The sequence below is a fragment of the Coregonus clupeaformis genome, chromosome 12 (genome assembly GCF_020615455.1).
Source record: "Coregonus clupeaformis isolate EN_2021a chromosome 12, ASM2061545v1, whole genome shotgun sequence".
Lineage (NCBI taxonomy): Eukaryota > Metazoa > Chordata > Actinopteri > Salmoniformes > Salmonidae > Coregonus > Coregonus clupeaformis.
This window is the reverse complement of record NC_059203.1, coordinates 56,155,830-56,178,828: the sequence shown is the minus strand read 5'-3', so window position 1 is coordinate 56,178,828 and position 22,999 is coordinate 56,155,830. Positions and strand designations below refer to the sequence as shown.

Sequence of the window (22,999 nt, the reverse complement as noted above, 5' to 3'; positions counted from 1 at the left end):
CATTTAAATGTTTCCCCTTAAACCACTCAACTGTTGCTTTAGCAGTATGCTTAGGGTCATTGTCCTGCTGGAAGGTGAACCTCCATCCCAGTCTCAAATCTCTGGAAGACTGAAACAGGTTTCCCTCAAGAATCTCCCTGTATTTAGCGCCATCCATCGTTCCTTCAATTCTGAACAGTTTCCCAGTCCCTGCCGATGAAAAACATCCCCACAGCATGATGCTGCCACCACCGTGCTTGGATGGTGTTCTCGGGGTGATGAGAGGTGTTGGATTTGCACCAGACATAGCGTTTTCCTTGATGGCCAAAAAGCTAAATTTTAGTCTCATCTGACCAGAGTACCTTCTTCCATATGTTGAGAGTCTCCCACATGCCTTTTGGTGAACACCAAACGTGTTTGCTTATTTTTTTCTTTAAGCAATGGCTTTTTTCTGGTCACTCTTCCGTAAAGCCCAGCTCTGTGGAGTGTACGGCTTAAAGTGATCCTATGGACAGATACTCCAATCTCCGCTGTGGAGCTTTGCAGCTCCTTCAGGGTTATATTTGGTCTCTTTGTTGCCTCCTTGATTAATGCCTTCCTTGCCTGGTCTGTGAGTTTTGGTGGGTGGCCCTATATTGGCAGGTTTGTTGTGGTGCCATATTCTTTAAATTTTTTTATAATGGATTTAAAATGGTGCTCCGTGGGATGTTCAAAGTTTCTGATATTTTTTTATAACCCTGATCTGTACTTCTCCACACCTTTGTCACTGACCTGTTTGGAGAGCTCCTTGGTCTTCATGGTGCCCCTTGCTTAGTGGTGTTGCAGACTCTGGGGCCTTTCAGAACAGGTGTATTTACAGTCGTGGTCAAAAGTTTTGAGAATGACACAAGTATTGGTCTTCACAAAGTTTGCTGCTTCAGTGTTTTTAGATATTTTTGTCAGATGTTACTATGGTATACTGAAGTATAATTACAAAAATTCCATAAGTGTCAAAGGCTTTTATTGACAATTACATTAAGTTTATGCAAGGGTCAATATTTGCAGTGTTGGCCCTTCTTTTTCAAGACCTCTGCAATCCGCCCTGGCATGCTATCAATTAACTTCTGGGCCACATCCTGACTGATGGCAGCACATTCTTCCATAATCAATGCTTGGAGTTTGTCAGAATTTGTGGGTTTTTGTTTGTCCACCCACCTCTTGAGGATCGACCACAAGTTCTCAATGGGATTAAGGTCTGGGGAGTTTCCTGGCCATGGACCCAAAATGTTGATGTTTTGTTCCCCGAGCCACTTAGTTATCACTTTTGCCTTATGGCAAGGTGCTCCATCATGCTGGAAAAGGCATTGTTCGTCACCAAACTGTTCTTGGATGGTTGGGAGAAGTTGCTCTCGGAGGATGTGTTGGTACCATTCTTTATTCATGGCTGTGATCTTAGGCAAAATTGTGAGTAAGCCCACTCCCTTGGCTGAGAAGCAACCCCACACATGAATGCTCTCAGGATGCTTTACTGTTGGCATGACACAGGACTGATGGTAGCGCTCACCTTGTCTTCTCCGGACAAGCTTTTCTCCAGATGCCCCAAACAATCGGAAAGGGGATTCATCAGAGAAAATGACTTTACCCCAGTCCTCAGCAGTCCAATCCCTGTACCTTTTGCAGAATATCAGTCTGTCCCTGATGTTTTTCCTGGAAAGAAGTGACTTCCTCGCTGCCCTTCTTGACACCAGGCCATCCTCCAAAAGTCTTCGCCTCACTGTGCGTGCAGATGCACTCACACCTGCCTGCTGCCATTCCTGAGCAAGCTCTGCACTGGTGGTGCCCCGATCCCGCAGCTCAATCAACTTTAGGAGACGGTCCTGGTGCTTGCTGGACTTTCTTGGGAGCCCTGAAGCGTTCTTCACAACAATTGAACCTCTCTCCTTGAAGATCTTGATGATCCGATATATGGTTGATTTAGGTGCAATCTTACTAGCAGCAATATCCATGCCTGTGAAGCCCTTTTTGTGCAAAGCAATGATGACGGCACGTGTTTCCTTGCAGGTAACCATGGTTAACAGAGGAAGAACAATGATTTCAAGCACCACCCTCCTTTTAAAGCTTTCAGTCTGTTATTCTAACTCAATCAGCATGATAGAGTGATCTCCAGCCTTGTCCTCGTCAACACTCTCACCTGTGTTAACGAGAGATTCACTGACATGATGTCAGCTGGTCCTTTTGTGGCAGGGCCGAAATGCAGTGGAAATGTTTTTTTGGGGGGGATTAAGTTCATTTTCATGGCAAAGAGGGACTTTGCAATTAATTGCAATTCATCTGATCACTCTTCATAACATTCTGGAGTATATGCAAATTGCCATCATAAAAACTGAGGCAGCAGACTGTGAAAATTACTATTTGTGTCATTCTCAAAACTTTTGACCACGACTGTATACTGAGATCATGTGACACTTAAAGTCCACCTGTGTGCAATCTAACTAATTATGTTACTTCTGAAGGTAATTGGTTGCACCAGATCTTATTTAGGGGCTTCATAGGAAACTCTTCCATTATTTATTTTTTAGAAACAAGTTATTTTTTTCATTTCAGTTCACCAATTTGGACTATTTTGTGTATGTCCATTACATGAAATCCAAATAAAAATCCATTTAAATTACAGGTTGTAATGCAACAAAATAGGAAAAACGCCAAGGGGGATGAATACTTTTCCAAGGCACTGTATACCATAACCTGTGATCTGTGTAAGAAGCAATATCTAGTGAGAAATTGTCAGTTGTAACCCATTAGGCTGAGGCTTTCAAAATAAATGTTATTTGTCACGTACACATGTTTAGCAGATGTTATTGCGGGTGTAGCGAAATGCTTGTGTTTCTAGCTCCAACAGTGCAGTATATCTAACTATTCACAACCATACACACAACCTAAAGTAAAAGAATGGAATTAAGGAGAATATAAATATTAGAAATATTAGGATGAGCAATGTCGGAGTGGCATAGACTAAAATACAGTAGACTAGAATACAAATCAAATCAAATTTTATTGGTCACATGCGCCGAATACAACAGGTGCAGACATTACAGTGAAATGCTTACTTACAGCCCTTAACCAACAGTGCATTTATTTTAAACAAAAAAAGTAAAAATAAAACAACAACAAAAAAAGTGTTGAGAAAAAAAAGAGCAGAAGTAAAATAAAGTGACAGTAGGGAGGCTATATATACATGGGGGTACCGTTGCAGAGTCAATGTGCGGGGGCACCGGCTAGTTGAGGTAGTTGAGGTAATATGTACATGTGGGTAGAGTTAAAGTGACTATGCATAAATACTTAACAGAGTAGCAGCAGCGTAAAAGGATGGGGTGGGGGGGCAGTGCAAATAGTCCGGGTAGCCATGATTAGCTGTTCAGGAGTCTTATGGCTTGGGGGTAGAAGCTGGTGAGAAGTCTTTTGGACCTAGACTTGGCACTCCGGTACCGCTTGCCGTGCGGTAGCAGAGAGAACAGTCTATGACTAGGGTGGCTGGAGTCTTTGACAATTTTGAGGGCCTTCCTCTGACACCGCCTGGTATAGAGGTCCTGGATGGCAGGAAGCTTTGCCCCAGTGATGTACTGGGCCGTACGCACTACCCTCTGTAGTGCCTTGCGGTCGGAGGCCAAGCAGTTGCCATACCAGGCGGTGATGCAACCAGTCAGGATGCTCTCGATGGTGCAGCTGTAGAATTTTTTGAGGATCTGAGGACCCATGCCAAATCTTTTTAGTCTCCTGAGGGGGAATAGGCTTTGTCGTGCCCTCTTCACGACTGTCTTGGTGTGTTTGGACCATGATAGTTCGTTGGTGATGTGGACACCAAGGAACTTGAAGCTCTCAACCTGTTCCACTACAGCCCTGTCGATGAGAATGGGGGCGTGCTCAGTCCTCTTTTTTTTCCTGTAGTCCACAATCATCTCCTTTGTCTTGGTCACGTTGAGGGGAGAGGTTGTTGTCCTGGCACCACACGGCCAGATCTCTGACCTCCTCCCTATAGGCTGTCTCATCGTTGTCGGTGATCAGGCCTACCACTGTTGTGTCGTCGGCAAACTTAATGATGGTGTTGGAGTCGTGCCTGGCCATGCAGTCATGGGTGAACAGAGAGTACAGGAGGGGACTGAGCACGCACCCCTGAGGGGCCCCCGTGTTGAGGATCAGTGTGGCAGATGTGTTGTTACCTACCCTTACCACCTGGGGGCGGCCCGTCAGGAAGTCCAGGATCTAAACATTATTAAAGTGACTAGTGTTCCATTATTTAAGTGGCGATTGATTCTATGTATATGGGGAAGCAGCCTCTAAGGTGCAGGGTTATGTAACTGGGTGGAAGCCGCCTAGTGATAGTTATTTAACAGTCTGATGGCCTTGAGATTGAAAAACATCTATCTCTCGGTCCCAGCTTTGATGCACTTGTACTGACCTTGCCTTCTGTGTGAACAGGCAGTGGCTCGGGTGGTTGTTGTCCTTGATTATCTTTTTGGCCTTGCGGTGACATCTGGTGCTGTAGGTGTCCTGGACGGCAGGTAGTTTGCCCTCGGTGATGAGTTGGGCAGACCGCACCACCCTCTGGAGAGCCCTGCGGTTGCGGGTGGTTCAGTTGCCGTACCAGGCAGTGATACAGCCCGACAGGATGCTCTCAATTGTGCATCTGTAAAGGTTTGTGAGGGTTTTAGGTGCCAAGCCAAATTTCTTCAGCCTCCTGAGGTTGAAGAGGCACTGTTGCGGCTTCTTCACCACACTGTCTATGTGGGTGGACCATTTCAGATCATCATTGATGTGTACGCCGAGGAACTTGAAGCTTTCCACCTGATCCACAGCGGTTCTGTCGATGTGGATAGGGGCGTGCTCCCTTTTCTGTTTCCTGAAGTCCACGATCAGCTCCTTTGTTTTGTCGACATTGAGGGAGGTTATTTTCCTGGCACCACACTCCCATGGCCTTCACCTACTCTCTGTAGGCTGTCTCGTCATTGTTGGTAATCAGGCCTACTACAGTTGTGTCATCTGCAAACTTTATAATTGAGTTGGAGGCGTGCGTGGTCACGCAGTCATATGTGAACAGAGTACAGGAGGGGGCTGAGCACGCACCCTTGTGGGGCCCCTGTGTTGAGGATCAGAAAAGTGGGGGTGTTGTTTCCTACCTTCACCACCTAGGGGCGGCCCATTAGGAAGTCCAGGACCCAGTTGCACAGGGCAGGGTTCAGACCAAGGGCCCCGAGCTTAATGATGAGCTTGGAGGGTACTGTGGTGTTGAATGCTGAGCTATAGTCAATGAACAGCATTCTTGCATACAGTGAGGGAAAAAAGTATTTGATCCCCTGCTGATTTTGTACGTTTGCCCACTGACATGATCAGTCTATAATTTTAATGGTAGGTTTATTTGAACAGTGAGAGAGAATAACAACAAAGAAATCCAGAAAAACACATGTCAAAAATGTTATAAATTGATTTGCATTTTAATGAGGGAAATAGGTATTTGACCCCTCTGCAAAACATGACTTAGTACTTGGTGGCAAAACCCTTGTTGGCAATCACAGAGGTCAGACGATTCTTGTAGTTGGCCACCAGGTTTGCACACATCTCAGGAGGGATTTTGTCCCACTCCTCTTTGCAGATCTTCTCCAAGTCATTAAGGTCTGGAAAAAAAATTCTCAATTTGTTTGTCATAGTTGACGTGTACCTATGATGAAAATTACAGGCCTCTCTCATCTTTTTAAGTGGGAGAACTTGCACAATTGGTGGCTGACTAAATACTTTTTCCCCCCACTGTATATGTGCTTTCTTGAGCAGGGGGACCTTGCGGGCGCTGCAGGATTTCAGTCCTTCACGGCGTAGTGTGTTACCAATTGTTTTCTTGGTGACTATGTTCCCAGCTGCCTTGAGATCATTGACAAGATCCTCCCGTGTAGTTCTGGGCTGATTCCTCACCGTTCTCATGATCATTGCAACTCCACAAGGTGAGATCTTGCATGGAGCCCCAGACCGAGGGAGATTGACAGTCTTTTGTGTTTCTTCCATTTGCGAATAATCGCACCAACTGTTGTCACCGTCTCACCAAGCTGCTTGGCGATGGTCTTGTAGCCCATTCCAGCCTTGTGTAGGTCTACAATCTTGTCCCTGACATCCTTGGAGAGTTCTTTGGTCTTGGCCGTGGTGGAGAGTTTGGAATCTGATTGATTGATTGCTTCTGTGGACAGGTGTCTTTTATACAGGTAACAAGCTGAGATTAGGAGCACTCCCTTTAAGAGTGTGCTCCTAATCTCAGCTCGTTACCTGTATAAAAGACACCTGGGAGCCAGAAATCTTTCTGATTGAGAGGGGGTCAAATACTTATTTCTATCAACGGTTTCTGGTTAGGGTAGGTTTTCATAGTAACAGTGGGTACATCTCCTCCTATACACTTCCTAATAAACTCAGTCACCGTATCCGTGAATTCGTCTATGTTATTCTCGGAAGCTACCCGGAACATATCCCAGTCCGCGTGATCAAAACAATCTTGTGAAGTGTGGTTTCCGATTGGTCAGACCAGCGTCGAATAGTCCTTAGCACGGGTACTTCCTGTTTGAGTTTCTGCCTATAGGAAGGGAGGAGCAAAACAGAGTCATGATCAGATTTGTCTTAGGGAGGGAGGGGAGGGCCTTGTAGGCATCCCGGAAGTTGGAGTAGCAGTAGTCGAGTGTTTTAGCAGCGCGAGTACTACAGTCAATGTGATGATAGAACTTCTGTAGCGTTTTCCTCAAATTTGCTTTGTTAAAATCCCCACCTCAATAAATGCGGCCTCAGGATATGTGGTTTTCAGTTTGCATAAAGTCCAGTGAAGTTATTTTAAGGCCGTCGTGGTATCATCCCTAGATGGTTGGCCATGGAATAAAAATAAATTGGTGTGCTTCTGCACCCCTTTTAGGTCGTCACAAATATCCGGCCCATGTCCAGTCATACTCGGGGTGTCAGCGTGTCCCTGGACGTCATTCCGTCTCAGTTGCAGTGTTCAAATCATGGTCATCATGTGCCTGTGAATAACAACATTAAAGACGATGAGTGATCACAACATTTCCAAATTGAGCCATAGACAATACAACTTAAGCATTGAGGCAAGCATTTTGTTTACAACATGGTGTTTTACACTGTCTGTGTGTGAATGATGGAAGAATCTTACCCCCAGCTGTAGGTCCATTTGAGTGTGTGTGGTCACTTAGGCCTGTACATCAACCAGTACTGGGACCATTGGAGACTTGGGATGAGTGTGTATAAGCTTGTCCTTAATACAAATCATATCCTATTGCCGTAATTCGGCAGGTTGATTATTTAAGTCAGGTGTTAGAGCTGGGCTGGAACAAAACCCTTCACACACACACTCCGGCTCTTCAGGACTTCCTGCAATGACAAACAGACAAAAGCAGGAGAATAGTGTTCCAGGTTGAAACAGCTAACCTAGTTGAGAGGTGATACAACTTAAACACACCCATTGGTTCTGGAATAGAGAAGGTGCAAATAAGGTTTGCAATTTGGCATCAATAACATGACAGTACTTTTACCTCAAAAACAAACATTTGAGTACCAATTAATTTACAACCCACCATAGCAGGTAGGACTAAATAAGGTTATATAACCTTGCCTACTAACTATACTAATGATCTGCTGTCCAGATTGTAACAACAGATAATAACATATCAATTGTTTTCCCGCAGTAAAGTAAGCACACTGTTGACTCAAGAGAGGATGCTAATCAGTCTATCCCTTAAACCTAAAAAGCCAGACTAAATTAATACAGCTAGCTAGGGTAGATACAAGTCAAGTAGTACTTGAAGTAGGCTACCAACCCCTCACCAACAGACACAAACATTATAAAGAACGCCTAGCGCTAGATTCACAGTTTAAGTTAGCTAGCTAGTTAACTAGCAAGCTAGAACAAAACAAAACGTTTTATGAATTTCTTATGCATTTAAATGGCTAGACAAATAGAAGGCTAATGTAGCCATCTAACCAGGTTAATGTTTGCTAGCTAGATAAGACATTTTCAATTAAACACTTCCCCAAGACAATTCACATAATTGTCCATTTAAACAACTTTAGCCCATTTATTAAGTACTTAATTTAGCTAACATTTATAGTTAATTCAGAGATTCTTACCTTTGCCTCTATTTGGCAGTCTCGTCCAGATCATCATGGCCCTGGTGAGTGACATGAAGCTTGAGACAGGCATTTCTAGTTCTGTATGATAGCCACATTAGCAGCTAATTAGCGTTTAATTATTATTATTATAAAAAATGTTTGTTTTTTTGGGGGGGGGGGGGTAAATACAGGCGAATATATTGATGAAAGTCACCTTTTCCGAGAGACATTTACACGGTTATCAAAACGTCACGCCAGGGTAAGCCTACACGAGACACTTATTTGTAGTGTTTCTAAAATCCACAATAGATCAAATGAATGGGTGGTAAAACGAGTGTAACCATTTCCGTGTTTGAACGCTAGGTTTTATGGGTATTATGACTCATGCTGTGGTAGGCTATACTCTTTGGCCCCCCTCTTTCCGCGCCCAGTCTCAAAACGCTCTTCCTGGTTTGAACTGAATGTCAAGACGCTTGGCTACAAATTGTCAAACAACTCCAAAACAGCCTAGTCAGAGGAGGATGGAGCCACGAATGAGATTCCAGTAGCTTAAGGACCATTTTAGATTTTGTAAACCTTGGCTTTGCACAATGAAAAACGAATGAGAGGTTTTGAGAGACAACTGTAAAACATTCAGAAAAGCGTATCATCGCAGCTACAGCTGGCTAGCTTTACAGAAGTGAACTATCTTGAAGAAAACAATGGAGAGCAAGGACAAAGTTCAAATGAGGACACACCCACGAAGGTAATGAATCAAGACAATCTAGTTAAATTGGCTACAGAAGTTTGTTTATCTAGTTTGAATATTATCGCGATTGTGTTGGGTTACTATAAACTAGCTAAGTTAGCATGCTAACGTTAGCTAGCTAGCATCATCCAGCAGAGAGCCAATATCAAGCTCTAACGTTATCAACTAACTATCTACTTGCTTGCTAGCTGTTTATTGCAAGTGTAGCATAACTTTTATTGCATCACATAGCTATTTTGTAGAAAGATAGTTTGAAATGGCACAACATTGCCTGGTTCCAGATCTGTTTGTGCGGTCTTGCCAACTCTTATCATCTGCTCCTATGGTTGGAGAGTGTAAGACATGACTGGGGGACACTGGATCAACAGTTGGTGCTCTTCCCCGAAGCCTACTGTTAACTTTAACTTATAGCTAGCTACATATCACACATGAGAACATTTAATGACTTGCCCAATGGTTTTAACTAGCTACTCTACATAGGCTAGCTAGCTAATAGCTATACCATGTTGACAAGCGACTAACCCAGGGGTGTCAAACTCATTTTAGCGCAGGGGCCACATGGAGGAAAATCTATTCCCAAGTGGGCCGGACCGGAAAAATCATGGTATATATAACTTAAAAACAACAACTTCAGATTGTTTTCTTTGTTTTAATACGATCAACATACAGCATAAAGCTGGAGCCTGAGGACAGTGTGTCCAAAATAGTACAAGCACAACATCACTATTAATCATAGAACACGTCAAGTTTATTTGAAAATTCTAAAGAAAAAGAACACACAAACACACAATGCCTCAGTGATTAACATAACTGTTTCACAGATCACAGAACTATATCAGGGTGTCATTTCTCAGGCAGAAATGTAGATACAAATAATGAAATCCTGTTCCCCAAACAAGTGCAAGAACCACAGAGTCAAGAATAGGTTAAATATACAAATAAAATAAAATCAATTAAAAACAATAGCACATCAACATAAAAACATATAAACATAAATCTGAAAGCGTTGCTCAAACTCCCGTAACAGTCCCGTTATTTTATCTTTGAACCGCTTCATGTCTGCCACATGTTGGGTCGCGCACACATTTTTCAGACAGGGGAAGTGAGCTGCATCACCACCGGTAAGTTGCGTCTCCCACAATGACAGCTTCAACTTGAAAGAACGTATGCTGTCATAATACTGCGTGACAACTTTGTTGCGCCCTTGCAGCTGTTTGTTCAACTTATTCAGGTGCTCTGTAACATCCACCATAAATGCAAGGTCCTGCATCCATTCTGCGGAATGAAATTCTAACACTGGTTTGCCCTTTTCTTCCATGAACTGTTCAATTTCTTCTCGTAAATCAAAGAAACGCCTCAGCACAGCACCTCTGCTTAACCATCTTACCTCAGTGTGGTATGGCAGGCCATAGATGAGGTCTTTCTCTCTGAGAAGGCTGTCAAACTGACGGTGATTCAGGCTTCTGGATCGGATGAAATTAACAGTTTGGATGACCACCTTCATGACGTTTTCCATCTTTAATGACTTGCAGCACAAAGCCTCCTGGTGCAAAATACAGTGAAAAGTCAAAAATCACGTCCTCCATTTGCAGATTGCACTTTCTCTCTGAACTTTGTCACAACGCCTGCTTTTTTCCCGATCATTGAGGGCGCACCACCTGTAGCCAGGCTGACAGCGCGGGACCAGTCCACTCCGACCCTGTCCAGCGCGCCGACGAGTGCGGTAAAAATATCAGCTGCTGTCGTTGTATCTGTCATCGGCACCAACTCCACGAACTCCTCGGTGACGGTCAATGTGTCATCAACTCCACGGATGAAAATGGCCAGTTGTGCAACATCTGTAATGTCCGTGCTTTCATCAATTGCAACCGAAAACGCAATAAATGACTTTACTTTTTTGCTTCAACTGGCTGTCCAAATCCACTGAAAGATCGGAAATCCTGTCTGCAACTGTGTTTCTTGTCAGGCTGATATTTGCAAAAGCCTGCCGCTTTTCAGGGCACACAATCTCCGCTGCCTTCATCATGCATGTTTTTACAAATTCACCCTCACTAAATGGTTTTGAAGCCACTGCGATTTCATTAGCAATGAGGTAGCTAGCTTTCACTGCAGCGTCACTGATGTCTCGGCTGTGAGTAAACACAGACTGCTGTTTCTTCAGACCCGCCAACAGTTCATTCACCTTCTCTCATCTCCGCTGTCCTTGAAAGTTGTCATATTTGTCGGCATGAAGACTCACATAGTGGCGACGAAGGTTATATTCTTTCAGCACTGCAACATGCTCTGAACACACCAAACATACAGCTTTCCCATTCAATTCAGTGAATAAATAGGATGACCATTTTTCTTGGAACACTCTGCACTCTGCGTCCACTTTTCTCTTTTTTGACAGAGACATATTGGGGCAATGAGGGTGCCAAAGCACATAATGTTAAAAGTAGAAGCCGTAATAAATATTGCGGGCAAAACAAAGTAGCTCATTGGCTGCACGTGCTTGACCTACTTGCTCTGCCCCGGTATAAACAGTTTGCTTGCTTAACACAATTGCTATTGCGCCATCCAGTGGACGCAATTGGAACAGCAGTTTATTTTATTGAAAAATTGCAGCGCATTTTTATACTTTACAAAATTATTATTATTTTTTATTTTTTTATCATCTCGCGGGCCGGATTAAACCCGTTTGCGGGCCTGATCCGGCCCGCGGGCCGGACGTTTGACACCCCTGGACTAACCTAACAGAAGTATGAAAATGTATGCACTCACTAAAACTGTAAGTCGCTCTGGATACGAGCGTCTGCTAAATGACTAAAACAAAAAAAAATCAATCTAGCACGTTGGGGTCGATGAAACAACAGAGTCCCATTAATTTTCAATGAAAAGAAGAGAAGTGGGCAGGGGAACATTGACGATGCAAGCATGGGCGAAGGAGTGGACCAAAGTTGGGGAAAGCTGAACTTTTGTAGTTTACTCCGCGACATCGCGTTGCTATTGACCAATGGAAGCTCACTATAGTTTCTAGCCCCTACTAGATTGACTGTGGATACCTAGCACTACCTAGGCTGCTTGCCAGTACCGACATGAGGGCGAAGCTAGCTTGGCAATCCATTTATCCAAAAAGCCCAGTGTAGCTCAGTTGGTAGAGCATGGCGCTTGCAACGCCAGGGTTGTGGGTTCGATTCCCACGGGGGGCCAGTATGAAAAATAAATAAAAATGTATGCACTCACTAACTGTAAGTCGCTCTGGATAAGAGCGTCTGCTAAATGACTAAAATGTAAAAATCTTTGCTGTAATGAGTGACAAGGGACGCAAACATTATTCGACACAACCGATGATATACGGTGCCTTCAGAAAGTATTCATACCCTTTGACTTATTCCACATTTGTTGCTTTACAGCCGGAATACAAAATTGATTAAATATATATTTTTCTCTCACCCATCTACACACAATACCCCATAATGACAATGTGAAAACAAATGCTATCAAATTTATTGAAAATGAAATATGTCATTTATAAAAGTATTCACACCCCTGAGTCAATACATGTTAGAATCACCTTTGACAGTGATTACAGCTGTGAGTCTTTCTGGGTAAGTCTCTTAGAGCTTTGCACACCTGGGTTGTACAGTATTTGCACATTTTTCAAGCTCTGTCAAGTCGGTTGTTGATCATTGCTAGACAGCCATTTTTTGGGGTATGACGCTACAAGCTTGGCACACCTGTATTTGGGGAGTTTCTCCCATTCTCTGCAGATCCTCTCAAGCTCTTTCAGGTTGGATGGGGTGCATTGCTGCACAGCCATTTTCAGGTCTCTCCAGAGATGTTCGATCGATTCGATTCAAGTCCGGGCTCTGGCTGGGCCACTCAAGGACATTCAGAGACTTGTCCCGAAGCCACTCCTGCGTTGTCTTTGCTCTGTGCTTAGGGTCGTTGGTGAAGGTGAACCTTCGCCCCAGTCTGAGGTTGTGAGAGCTTTGGAGCAGGTTTTCATCAAGGATCTCTCTGTACTTTGCTCCGTTCATCTTTTCTGTGATCCTGACTAGTCTCCCAGTCCCTGCCGCTGAAAAACAACCCCACAGCATGATGCTGCCACCACCATGCTTCACCGTAGGGATGGTGCCAGGTTTCCTCTAGACGTGACGCTTGGCATTTAGGCCAAAGAGTTCATTCTTTCTTTCATCAGACCAGAGAATCTAGTTTTCTCATAGTCTGAGTCCTTTAGGTGCCTTTTGGCAAACTCCAAGTGGGCTGTCATGTGCCTTTTACTGAGGAGTGGCATCCGTCTGGCCACTCTACCAAAAAGGCCTGATTGGTGGAGTGCTGCAGAGATTAGTGTCCGGCCTGGAGCGTGAAGTCATGAGCTCTGCTGGTCGGCTACTGTGTTAGCAACCTATGTACATTACGATAGCCAGAATGGCCAAACCCCCCAAAAATTGGGCTCTAAAATGTGTTCATTATGATCAAGTTCAATCCCTACAGTGAATTATTTTAAAGTTCGCTACAAATCAAGATATTTAATTAGATAGTGATCCATTTTGACTACTTAAATTGTCGTCACAGGACCACGCAGACCAATCACGGGCCGGCAGGCTACGAGGAGGCTTGCGCCCTTATGCACGCTCTTTGCACGTACACCTAAGGGGGTGTGGTGTGCTATCCAGATGGGAGTGCGGTGTCAACGAGCCTGTCATGTGGAGATGGAGGGGCTGAACCAATGTTGGCTGACGCGGTTTTAATGTCTATGTGATGACAGAGGATGATAGAGCAGAGAACAGAAAATGGAGATGGAGGAATGCGCTCACACTGTTTGAAATATCAATTTAGTATGCAATTATAATTGAATACATTTTGAATTCAATTTATTTATGATGATAATAATGCTGTTGCACAAATCATAAAGATAGTCTACAATCATATAAAAATACAGAATCGAGAAAATCATTGTGTGTATACACACACACACACACACACACACACACACACACACACACACACACACACACACACACAGTTAAAGTCGGAAGTTTACATACACCTTAGCCAAATACATTTAAACTCAGTTTTTCACAATTCCTGACATTTAATCCTAATAAAAATTCCCTGTCTTAGGTCAGCTAGGATCACCACTTTATTTTAAGAATGTGAAATGTCAAAATAATAGTAGAGAGTGATTTATTTCAGCTTCCCAGTGGGTCAGAAGTTTACATACACTCAATTAGTATTTGGTAGCATTGCCTTTAAATTGTTTAATTTGGGTCAAGCGTTTCGGGTAGCCTTCCACAAGCTTCCCACAATAAGTTGGGTGAATGTTGGCCCATTCCTCCTGACAGAGCTGGTGTAACTGAGTCAGGTTTGTAGGCCTCCTTGCTCGCACATGCCTTTTCAGTTCTGCCCACACATTTTCTATAGGATTGAGGTCAGGGCTTTGTGATGGCCACTCCAATACCTTGACTTTGTTGTCCTTAAGCCATTTTGCCACAACTTTGGAAGTATGCTTGGGGTCATTGTCCATTTGGAAGACTCATTTTTTTTTTTTTTTTTTTTATTTTTTTTAGTCATTTAGCAGACGCTCTTATCCAGAGCGACTTACAGGAGCAATTAGGGTTAAGTGCCTTGCTCAAGGGCACATCGACAGATTTTTCACCTAGTCGGCTCGGGATTAGAACCAGCGACCTTTCGGTTACTGGCACAACGCTCTTACCCACTAAGCTACCTGCCGCATTTGTGACCAAGCTTTAACTGACTGATGTCTTGAGATGTTGCTTCAATATATCCACATCATTTTCCATCCTCATGATGCCATCTATTTTGTGAAGTGCACCAGTCCCTGCTGCAGCAACTTGCCAAAACTATAGTTTGTTAACAAGAAATTTGTGGAGTGGTTGAAAAACAAGTTTTAATGACTCCAACCTAAGTTTATGTAAACTTCCGTCTTCAACTGTATGTATGTATAGTGAGGGAAAAAAGTATTTGATCCCCTGCTGATTTTGTAAGTTTGCCAACTGACAAAAAAATGATCAGTCTATAATTTTAATGATAGGTTTATTTGAACAGTGAGAGACAGAATAACAACAAAAACATCCAGAAAAACGCATGTCAAAAATGTTATAAATTGATTTGCATTTTAATGAGGGAAATAAGTATTTGACCCCCTCTCAATCAGAAAGATTTCTGGCTCCCAGCTGTCTTTTATACAGGTAACGAGCTGAGATTAGGAGCACACTCTTAAAGGGAGTGCTCCTAATCTCAGCTTGTTACCTGTATAAAAGACAACTGTCCACAGAAGCAATCAATCAATCAGATTCCAAACTCTCCACCATGGCCAAGACCAAAGAGCTCTCCAAGGATGTCAGGGACAAGATTGTAGACCTACACAAGGCTGGAATGGGCTACAAGACCATCGCCAAGCAGCTTGGTGAGAAGGTGACAACAGTTGGTGCGATTATTCGCAAATGGAAGAAACACAAAAGAACTGTCAATCTCCCTCCGTCTGGGGCTCCATGCAAGATCTCACCTCATGGAGTAGCAATGATCATGAGAACGGTGAGGAATCAGCCCAGAACTACACGGGAGGATCTTGTCAATGATCTCAAGGCAGCTGGGACCATAGTCACCAAGAAAACAATTGGTAACACACTATGCCGTGAAGGACTGAAATCCTGCAGCGCCTGCAAGGTCCCCCTGCTCAAGAAAGCACATATACAGGGCCGTCCTGAAGTTTGCCAATGAACATCTGAATGATTCAGAGGAGAACTGGGTGGAAGTGTTGTGGTCAGATGAGACCAAAATGGAGCTCTTTGGCATCAACTCAACTCGCCGTGTTTGGAGGAGGAGGAATGCTGCCTATTGACCCCAAGAATACCATTTCCACCGTCAAACATGGAGGTGGAAACATTATGCTTTGGGGGTGTTTTTCTGCTAAGGGGACAGGACAACTTCACCGCATCAAAGGGACGATGGACGGGGCCATGTACCGTCAAATCTTGGGTGAGAACCTCCTTCCCTCAGCCAGGGCATTGAAAATGGGTCGTGGATGGGTATTCCAGCATGACAATGACCCAAAACACACGGCCAAGGCAACAAAGGAGTGACTCAAGAAGAAGCACATTAAGGTCATGGAGTGCCAAGACCTTTGGGAAAATACTCTGTGGACTGACGAGACAAAAGTTGAACTTTTTGGAAGGTGTGTGTCCCATTTACATCTGGCCTAAAAGTAACATCACATTTCATAAAAATAACATCATACCAACAGTAAAATATGGTGGGGGTAGTGTGATGGTCTGGGCCTGTTTTGCTGGTTCAGGACCTGGAAGACTTGCTGTGATAAATGGAACCATGAATTCTGCTGTCTACCAAAAAATCCTTAAGGAGAATGTCCGGCCATCTCTTCGTGACCTCAAGCTGAAGCGAACTTGGGTTCTGCAGCAGGACAATGATCCAAAACACACCATCAAGTCCACCTCTGAATGGCTGAAGAAAAACTAAATGAAGACTTTGGAGTGGCCTAGTCAAAGTCCTGACCGGAATCCTATTGAGATGCTGTGGCATGACCTTAAAAAGGCAGTTCATGCTCTCAAACCCTCCAATGTGGCTGAATTACAACAATTCTGCAAAGATGAGTGGGCCAAAATTCCTCCAAAGCGCTGTAAAAGACTCATTGCAAGTTATCGCAAACGCTTGATTGCAGTTGTTGCTGCTAAGGGTGGCCCAACCAGTCATTTCAAAACTGCATTTTGTGTTTACTTGTGTTATCTTTGACTAATATTTAAATTAGTTTGATCTGAAACATTTAAGTGTGACAAACATTTACATTTACGTCATTTAGCAGACGCTCTTATCCAGAGCGACTTACAAATAGCATGCAAACAAATAAGAAGTCAGGAAGGGGGCAAACACTTTTTCACACCACTGTATGTATATATATATATATATATATATATGTGTGTGTATATATGTGTATGTATGTGTGTCAACTTTTTTTCTCATAGGGTAATTGAATCCAGCCAAACTGAGTTGTGATGGTAGCCCTTTACTTGTTATTTTCAGGTGTAAGGATCATGGTCATATGATATCTAGACTATATTGATAGGGTACTCTTAACTTTGCGCTAATTTGAGTTAGATTTTATAAAGAGCTTCACAATGCCGGCATGTTCTGTATTTAACTGTACTAATCGTCACGCGAAAGAGTCTCATCTTAATTTTTTCAGGTAAGTCAGTTGCAATTCTGATGATCATTCTTCATATTAACTTTCCGTTTTTGATTTGCAATGTTGACCTGGCAATTTTCTAGGTAACGCTGAGTTTTCAAATTAACCTTGTGCCGCATAGGTTTAACAGTAGGCTAGCATCTGGTTCATAGATATTAAAACCAGGTTGACTTTCTCAGGCAGGATGAAAACGACTTTCACCATGATCCTTAGCAAAAAATTGTTGGTGCCATTCAGCCCTATTCATTAATATGGCGTGCTTCAAATTCAAATACTTACGGCTTCATGTGCCATCTGGAGTTTTACATAGGAATACATGGATGATGTCAGCGCTATCACTATCTACTGGTTTTAATGTCTATGGGATGAGCTGAGATATCCATACCATGCTGAGAGCCCGTACTGTAGCATTCAATGTCGGCAGAAAGAACCCTGATGACTCGGTAGCGCGCAAAGTGTACAAGGCAAGGAGGTACGAGCTCCGCAAATCCATTGGGGACGCAAATAGACAATACAGACTCAAACTTGAGTTTATGTTCGACAACTGACGTGCGCTGCATGTGGCAAGGACTACAAGACCATCATGGACAACAAAGGCAAATACAGCTGTGTGGTGCCCACCGACACCTCCCTCCCAGATGAGCTCAACACATTCTATGCTCGATTCGAGGCAGATGATACCGAGCCATCCTGGTCGTCTGCTGCTCCGGACCAGGTGCTTTCGCTTTCCGAAGCTGACGTGTGGAAAACTCTTGAGTGAATACGTACAAAGCCGCTGGCCCAGATGGCATCCCTGACCACGTCCTCAGTGTGTGTGCTGACCAGCTTGCTGGCGTCTTCTCTGACATCTTCAACCTTTCCCCGTCCCAGGCTGTAGTCCACACCTGCTTCAAGGAAACCACCGTAGTCCCAGTGCCCAAGAAAAACAAGATGACATGCCCAAATGACTGTTTCCCCTTCCCACTCACCCCGGTCATCACGAAGTGCTTTGAGAGGCTGGTCATGGCTCACATCAAGTCCAGCATGCCAGGCAAACTGGACCTACTCCAATTTGCCTAGCGCTCCAACAGATCCATGGAAGATGCCATTTCCATCATTATTCATACTGTCGTAACACATCTGGACAAGAGGAACACCTATGTGAGAATGCTGTTCATTGACTACTGTTCAGCATCCAACACTGTTGTTCCGTCCGAGCTTGACACCAAGCTCAGAACCCTGGGTCTGGACATCGCCCTCTACAACTGGATCCTGGACTTCCTGACGGGCAGACCACAGGCTGTGAGGATTCGCAACAACACCACCTCCTCACTGACTCTTAACACAGGGGGCCCCCCCAGTGGTGTCCTCAGCCCTCTGATGTACACCTTGTTCACCCACGAGTGCGTGGCTTTGTACAACAACTCAATCATCAAGTTTGCTGACGACAACATGGTTGTAGGCCTATTAACCAACAACGACAAGTCAGCCTATCGGGAGGAGGTAAGTGAACTGGAATCGCTCAACATCAGCAAAACAAAGGAGCTGATTGTTGACTTCAGGAAACAGAGGAGGGAGCATGCCCCAATCCACATCAATGAGACTGCAGTAGAGAATCAGCTGTTTTGAAATTCCTCAGTGTCAATATCACCGAGGACATGTACCAACCAGACCACCACTCTTATCAAGAGGGCACAGCGGCATCTCTACTTCCTAAAGCGGCTGAAGAAATACGGCATGCCACCCCGAGTCCTCTCCAAATACTACCACTGCACCATCGAGCGTCCTGACCGGTTGCATCACGGCCTGGTACGGGAATTGCTCCGTATATGACCGCAAGGCCCACCAGCGGGTGGTGAAGATGGCCTAGTACATCACTGGGACCGTGCTCCCACCCATCCAGGACATCTACTCGAAGCGGTGCCTGAGGAAGGCCCGCAGCATCATCAAGAACCATACACACCCCAGCCACAAGCTGTTCTCTTCCCTGGACGGTATCGGAGCATGAGGTCTGATACCAACAGGCTCAGAGACAGTTTCTGTCTACAAGCCATCAGACTGCTGAACACTTGAGCTGGACTGAGCACCTGCTCCGATTCTCCTCACCTTAGCACACATGCACTCACTCACGCGCACACCCACACAGACATATACACACACACACATACATACATTCATGCTACACACACATCACAACTGCTGCTACCAGACTCTTATTATGATTGCTAAATACTGCACAGTTTAAACACTTGCCCCCCAATCTCCCCTTCCCCCAAAACACGTGTAAATAAATTGTTCCTTCCTGTATCACACTTATGCTAAAAAATGTATTCTACTGAGCCATTTACTTTCTGTTCGTATTCTTATCTTTTATTATTGTTGTTGCATTGTCGAGGAGGAACCTGCAAGTAAGCATTTCATTGGAACACCTTGTGTATCCTGTACATACGACTAATAACATTTAGAAACTTTCTTTCTCCACCGTACAGGCAGTTAAAGAAGCTCAGTGAAGACAGTTTAACCAAGCAGCCAGAGGAGGTCTTTGATGTGCTAGAGAAACTTGGCGAAGGGTGAGTCCTGGACGTGTTTTGTTATGTACAGTTGGCGCTAGAATGCCATGTCGTTTCAGTTCTGAGAAGCTATCCCTCTCTGACTTACATTAGACTCAAGGAAGAAGAGCACCATAACGCCACGGCGTAAGTGTCACTCATGCAGTCAGCCCCTCTCTCTCCACCCGTCATGCTTCCTCATTTCCTGTTACTCCATTTTCTGCCAGAGTGTCTGTGATTAACATGCCCTCTTGTGTTGCGTCATGACTGACAGCTGATGGGTGAAGTTCTGCTGCGCTAGTCACTGTATTGCTCCTTATTGATATGCCTATTTCAAGAACGTATCAAATGAACCTACTGTGCTAGAATAAGACTACAGTCATTCATCTATTTACATCTCAAACAAACCACTTGCCATGTAGGCCCTATGACCACACAGCCTTCTCACTGTGAACTGAAGGTATCCTATTTGAGGAGCGTGTCACGAGTTGACTCATTTAGTAGTAGCCTAGATTCTTTTAAAAAATGTAAAGTATTCACACCTGTTTTCTATGCAGGTCCTATGGCTGCGTCTTTAAGGCCAACTATAAAGAGACGGGGGAGATTGTGGCCATCAAGCAGGTCCCTGTGGAGTCCGACCTGCAGGAGATCATCAAAGAGATCTCCATTATGCAGCAGTGTAACAGGTGAGGCCCCCTCCCCTCGACCTCCTCTGGTTGCCTGACTTCCCTCTGTGTCGAATAATCTCTTGCTGTGTGGTAACATTATTTGTGACCTGAAGAAGAGTACATCCTAAATATATGATTAGTCTGATATAGACAACAGGGTACCAGAACTAGGCTAAATACCCATAAGGCTCTTTTGCGTCCTCAGTCCCCATGTTGTGAGGTACTACGGCAGTTATTTTAAGAACAGTGACCTGTGGATCGTGATGGAGTACTGCGCAGCTGGCTCGGTCTCTGACATCATTCGCCTGCGCAACAAAACGGTAACATGTCTAATCTGACTGAATATTAAGGGAGATATTTTCTTCTTCTAAATGCTGTGTGTGTAACACCTTCTTACCCAAACAACTTGTAATGGGATACAGTCAGGTCCAAAATGGCCACCCTTGATAAAGATGAGCAAAACAGACTGTATAAAATAAATAATACAAATACTGAGGTATATTGTATGCTCCAATTTTTTAAACAATTATTTTATACTAATACAATTGCTCAGAGAACGAGATGTTGCTTAATAAGTACGTTCTTCCCCTCAAAGATAGGGGTCAAAATTATTATCCTTGCGAGGATAACGGCACAGAGCCGTTTTCTAAAATGTTTTATGAGATTGGAGAACACATTGGGAGGGATCTTATACCATTCCTCCTTACAGAATCTTTCCAGAGCCTTTATATCCGTAGTCTGCGCTTATGAACTGCCCTCTTCAATTCAAACAACAGGTTTTCAATTGGGTTTATCTCCGGTGACTGAGATGGCCATTGCAAAATTTAGATTTTATGTTCAATTAACAATTTCTTTGTGGATTTTGATGTGTGCTTGGGGTTATCGTCTTGCTGAAATATCCACTTGCGCCCAAGTTTCAACCTCCTGGCAGTGGCAACCAGGTTTTTGGCTAAAATGTCCTGGTACTGGGTTAAGTTCATGATGCTGTTGGCCTTAACAAGGGCCCCAGGACCAGTGGAAGTAAAATATCCCCATTACATCAAAGATCCACCACCATATTCTACAGTAGGTATGGGGTTATTTTCTGCATATGCATCTCTTTCTACGCAATACCCACCACTGGTGTTCGTGGCCAAAGAGCTCTATTTTCATGTCATCTGACCATAGCACAGGTTCCAATCCCAAGTGCCAATGCCGTTTACAAAACTCCAGGAGTTAACATTTGTTGGATGACATGAAAATTGAGCTCTTTGGCCACGAACACCAGTGGTGGATTTTGTGTAAAAAGAAAGATGCATATGCGGAAAATAACCCCATACCTGCTGTAAAATATAGTGGTGGATCTTTGATGTTATGGGGCTATTTAGCTTCCACTGGTCCTGGGGCCCTTGTTAAGGTCAACCACATCATGAACTTTTAGTATTTATTTTGTATACAATATAGCTCTGTTTCTGTATGATTTTATTTTATACAGTCTTTTTTAGGGTGCCAATCATTTTGGATCAGACTATTTTGAAACGTTCATAAGAATGTGGTCATTATTTATACAGATTTAAAGTCAACATTACAGAAATGTATTAATTGTTTTGGATTCATTTCTGCTTGCCGTACATTTTAACATGGTTATTTTGTGTGCTGAGTGTATGCAATCAGTAGTGGAAATCATCGCCCTAAAAGAAGTAGAATTATGCTTACAGTGTCTCTTACCTCACGTGTCTGTTGTAGCTAACAGAGGATGAGATCGCGACCATAGTGCAGTCCACACTGAAGGGACTGGAGTACCTGCACTTTATGAGAAAGATCCACAGAGACATCAAGGCAGGGAACATCCTGCTCAACGCAGAGGGCCAGGCCAAGCTGGCTGACTTTGGGGTGGCGGGACAGCTGACAGTAAGGAATTCACCAGCTGACAGCTGGTGCAGATCATGGGCTGCATTTACACAGGCAGCCCAATTCGGATCTTTTGTTTTGACCAATCACATCAGATCTTTTCGCATCAGATCTTTTTCAGAACTGAACTGATTGGTTAAAAGAGCAATTAGTGAAAAAAAGATCAAAATTGGACTGCCTGTCTAAACGCAGCCATTAAGTTAATGATGAACGTTTGATCTAGGACAGGGGTGTCAAACTCAATTCCTGGAGGGCTGAGTGTCCGCGGGTTTATGCTCCTCCCTTGTACTTGATTGATCAAGTAAGGTCATTAATTAGTTAGGAACTCCCTTCACCTGGTTGTCTAGGTCTTAATTGGACATTAATTAAAAGAAAATAACAAAAACCAGCAGACACACAGCTCTCCAGGAATTATGTTTGACTCCTCTGATCTAGGATGTTGATTTAACTCTTTGGTTTGATTGATCTGAACTATAAAATTACACCTGCAACATTGACTGTTGGTGTCTCCCAAGATTCACTATGTCAAATCTTGGGGAGAGGTTCAGAAACAAGAGGCATCCGCTCAACCAATGGAAATAGTTTTACATTTATTCGTCATCTTGCTTGAACGGGCTGAAAACTGGCGAGTCTTGTCGAGTAGTCTCATCAGTTGATGCCTTTTTGATCTGGACTGGGCCCAACCAAAATATGCTACTCTTCAACCAACTTTTTTTATTTACCTTTTAAAATAGGAGTTTTGGCCATCTGGGCCATACTGTAGTCCCTTTTTAACATCCTGCATTGTAGTTAATATAGCTTAATTGTTTGTGAGATAGAAATAAAATCATATTCAAGCAATCCAGGACTAACC

At 43.7% G+C, this 22,999-nt stretch overlaps 1 protein-coding gene and 1 long non-coding RNA gene across 2 annotated transcripts in view; one reads left to right on the top strand and one right to left on the bottom strand.

Annotated features, from left to right (window-relative positions):
• Window positions 1–6,756: 6,756 nt before the first annotated feature.
• Window positions 6,757–8,206, bottom strand: LOC123492099. Its single transcript, XR_006661625.1, has 3 exons — window positions 8,122–8,206; window positions 7,148–7,365; window positions 6,757–7,001 (listed from the first exon to the last, which is right to left on the bottom strand). It is a non-coding gene; the product is annotated as an uncharacterized LOC123492099 (long non-coding RNA).
• Window positions 8,207–8,526: 320 nt separating this feature from the next.
• Window positions 8,527–22,999, top strand: part of LOC123492064 (serine/threonine-protein kinase 4-like) — a 36,930-nt gene continuing 22,457 nt past the window's right edge. Inside the window, exons 1-5 of the mRNA XM_045223981.1 lie at window positions 8,527–8,848; window positions 19,529–19,609; window positions 20,146–20,274; window positions 20,462–20,576; window positions 21,982–22,146. Of these exons, the coding sequence (XP_045079916.1) occupies window positions 8,805–8,848; window positions 19,529–19,609; window positions 20,146–20,274; window positions 20,462–20,576; window positions 21,982–22,146 (534 nt within the window). The 5' untranslated portion in view covers window positions 8,527–8,804. The remainder of the gene's footprint in view (window positions 8,849–19,528; window positions 19,610–20,145; window positions 20,275–20,461; window positions 20,577–21,981; window positions 22,147–22,999) is intronic.